We start from the raw sequence: 1,323 nt of genomic DNA, 5'->3' as shown, positions 1-1,323 counted from the left end.
TTTGTTTGTGTATGTGGGAAAGTCGGCATTTTGGTCGAAGTATCCGAATGTGCTGCAGCCACATGTTTTGCGTGTAGATACACTCGACTTTCATCTGGATCTTGAGAGTCAATCCTTCACTACTCGCCGCCTGCATTCTCTCAAGTATTCCATACCAAAGTAGGACCATCCACACGTCTTGACCTTTTACATAAGTCAACTCAAGAAAGAAAGAGAAGAAAGAAAGGGACGAAGAGAGATGGAGAGATAGGGATGAGGAAAGAAGATGAATAGATGAAGACTCTCGCGTTTCTGTCTTTTCATGAGTTTCCTCTCGCGATACGCCATCGAGGTTTTTTTCTCTATGGATATAGACATATGGAGATAGATATGTAGATCATATCACTGTATAGCTATAAAACGTTTCCTATACATCTGTGTGGAATTGGCAGAGGAGAGAGAAATAGGAGAAACTATGTCTTTGGAGATTTCTTTCTAGAGGTCTTTTCTTCAGAGCGGTTCGCATGCGAGCTGATCTTTCTTCGATCTATCTTCCTTTTCTTTCTTTTCTTCTTAGAGCTTTAGCCAGGAGTTGTGTATATTTTGATCTTTCTCCACTTTTCTTTTCCAGCTCCTCGCATCTTTCAGTGGGGAGGAACTTATAGGCGTCATCTTCATGCTTATCATCCTTTTGGTCGTGATCGCTAGTCGTGATGATACAGCTATGCACAGAAAGATAGACATAAAGAGACATCGATAGATAGATAGATACCTAGCTAGCTAGACTCATAAAGATGTAGATAGGGCAAATGTAAATAGATAGCGATATTCATATATCTATATATATATATATATGGATGGAGTTTTCTAAAGCAGGGAGAGAGGGACTTTTAGAGAGATAGATCTAGAGATAGAAAGTTGAAGATAGACATAGGCATATGTGTGGGAATAGAAATATAGCTATAGATAAAGATAGACAGATAGATTTGCAAAGATAGATCGTAGATAGTTCATGACTGTCCCGCATGTGTATGCGTGTAGATACATGTACGTCCTCTTGTGTCGTATGAATCTATCTGTCTATCTATCCATCCATTTGATACTCCTTTCTTTCTCTCTTTCTCTCTCACTCTTTCTTTCTTTCTTTTCTTTTTCCCCTGTTAGATGGATGGAGAGGTTCTTTGGAGGTGCCTCGCCAGTTGGATTTGGCCTGGAGGACGCCTACTGCTCTCTACCCAAAAGAACTCTACGCCTCAAGTATAAACACAACACACACATACATAGATAGATAGACTAAAGATAGATAGATAGACTAAAGATAGATCAAAGATAGATAGACTAAAG

At 39.4% G+C, this 1,323-nt stretch overlaps 1 protein-coding gene across 1 annotated transcript in view; it reads left to right on the top strand.

The window, feature by feature from the left end:
• Positions 1–21: 21 nt before the first annotated feature.
• The window catches only part of CSUI_004286 (preli family protein), an 8,765-nt gene continuing 7,463 nt past the window's right edge, over positions 22–1,323 (top strand). Inside the window, exons 1-2 of the mRNA XM_068064479.1 lie at positions 22–159; positions 1,144–1,236. Of these exons, the coding sequence (XP_067923547.1) occupies positions 1,148–1,236 (89 nt within the window). The 5' untranslated portion in view covers positions 22–159; positions 1,144–1,147. The remainder of the gene's footprint in view (positions 160–1,143; positions 1,237–1,323) is intronic.

Source organism: Cystoisospora suis, assembly GCF_002600585.1.
Source record: "Cystoisospora suis strain Wien I chromosome Unknown contig_1973, whole genome shotgun sequence".
Taxonomy (NCBI): Eukaryota; Apicomplexa; class Conoidasida; order Eucoccidiorida; family Sarcocystidae; genus Cystoisospora; species Cystoisospora suis.
Note: the sequence above shows the minus strand (reverse complement) of the source record. Positions and strands in the feature narration are given on the sequence as shown.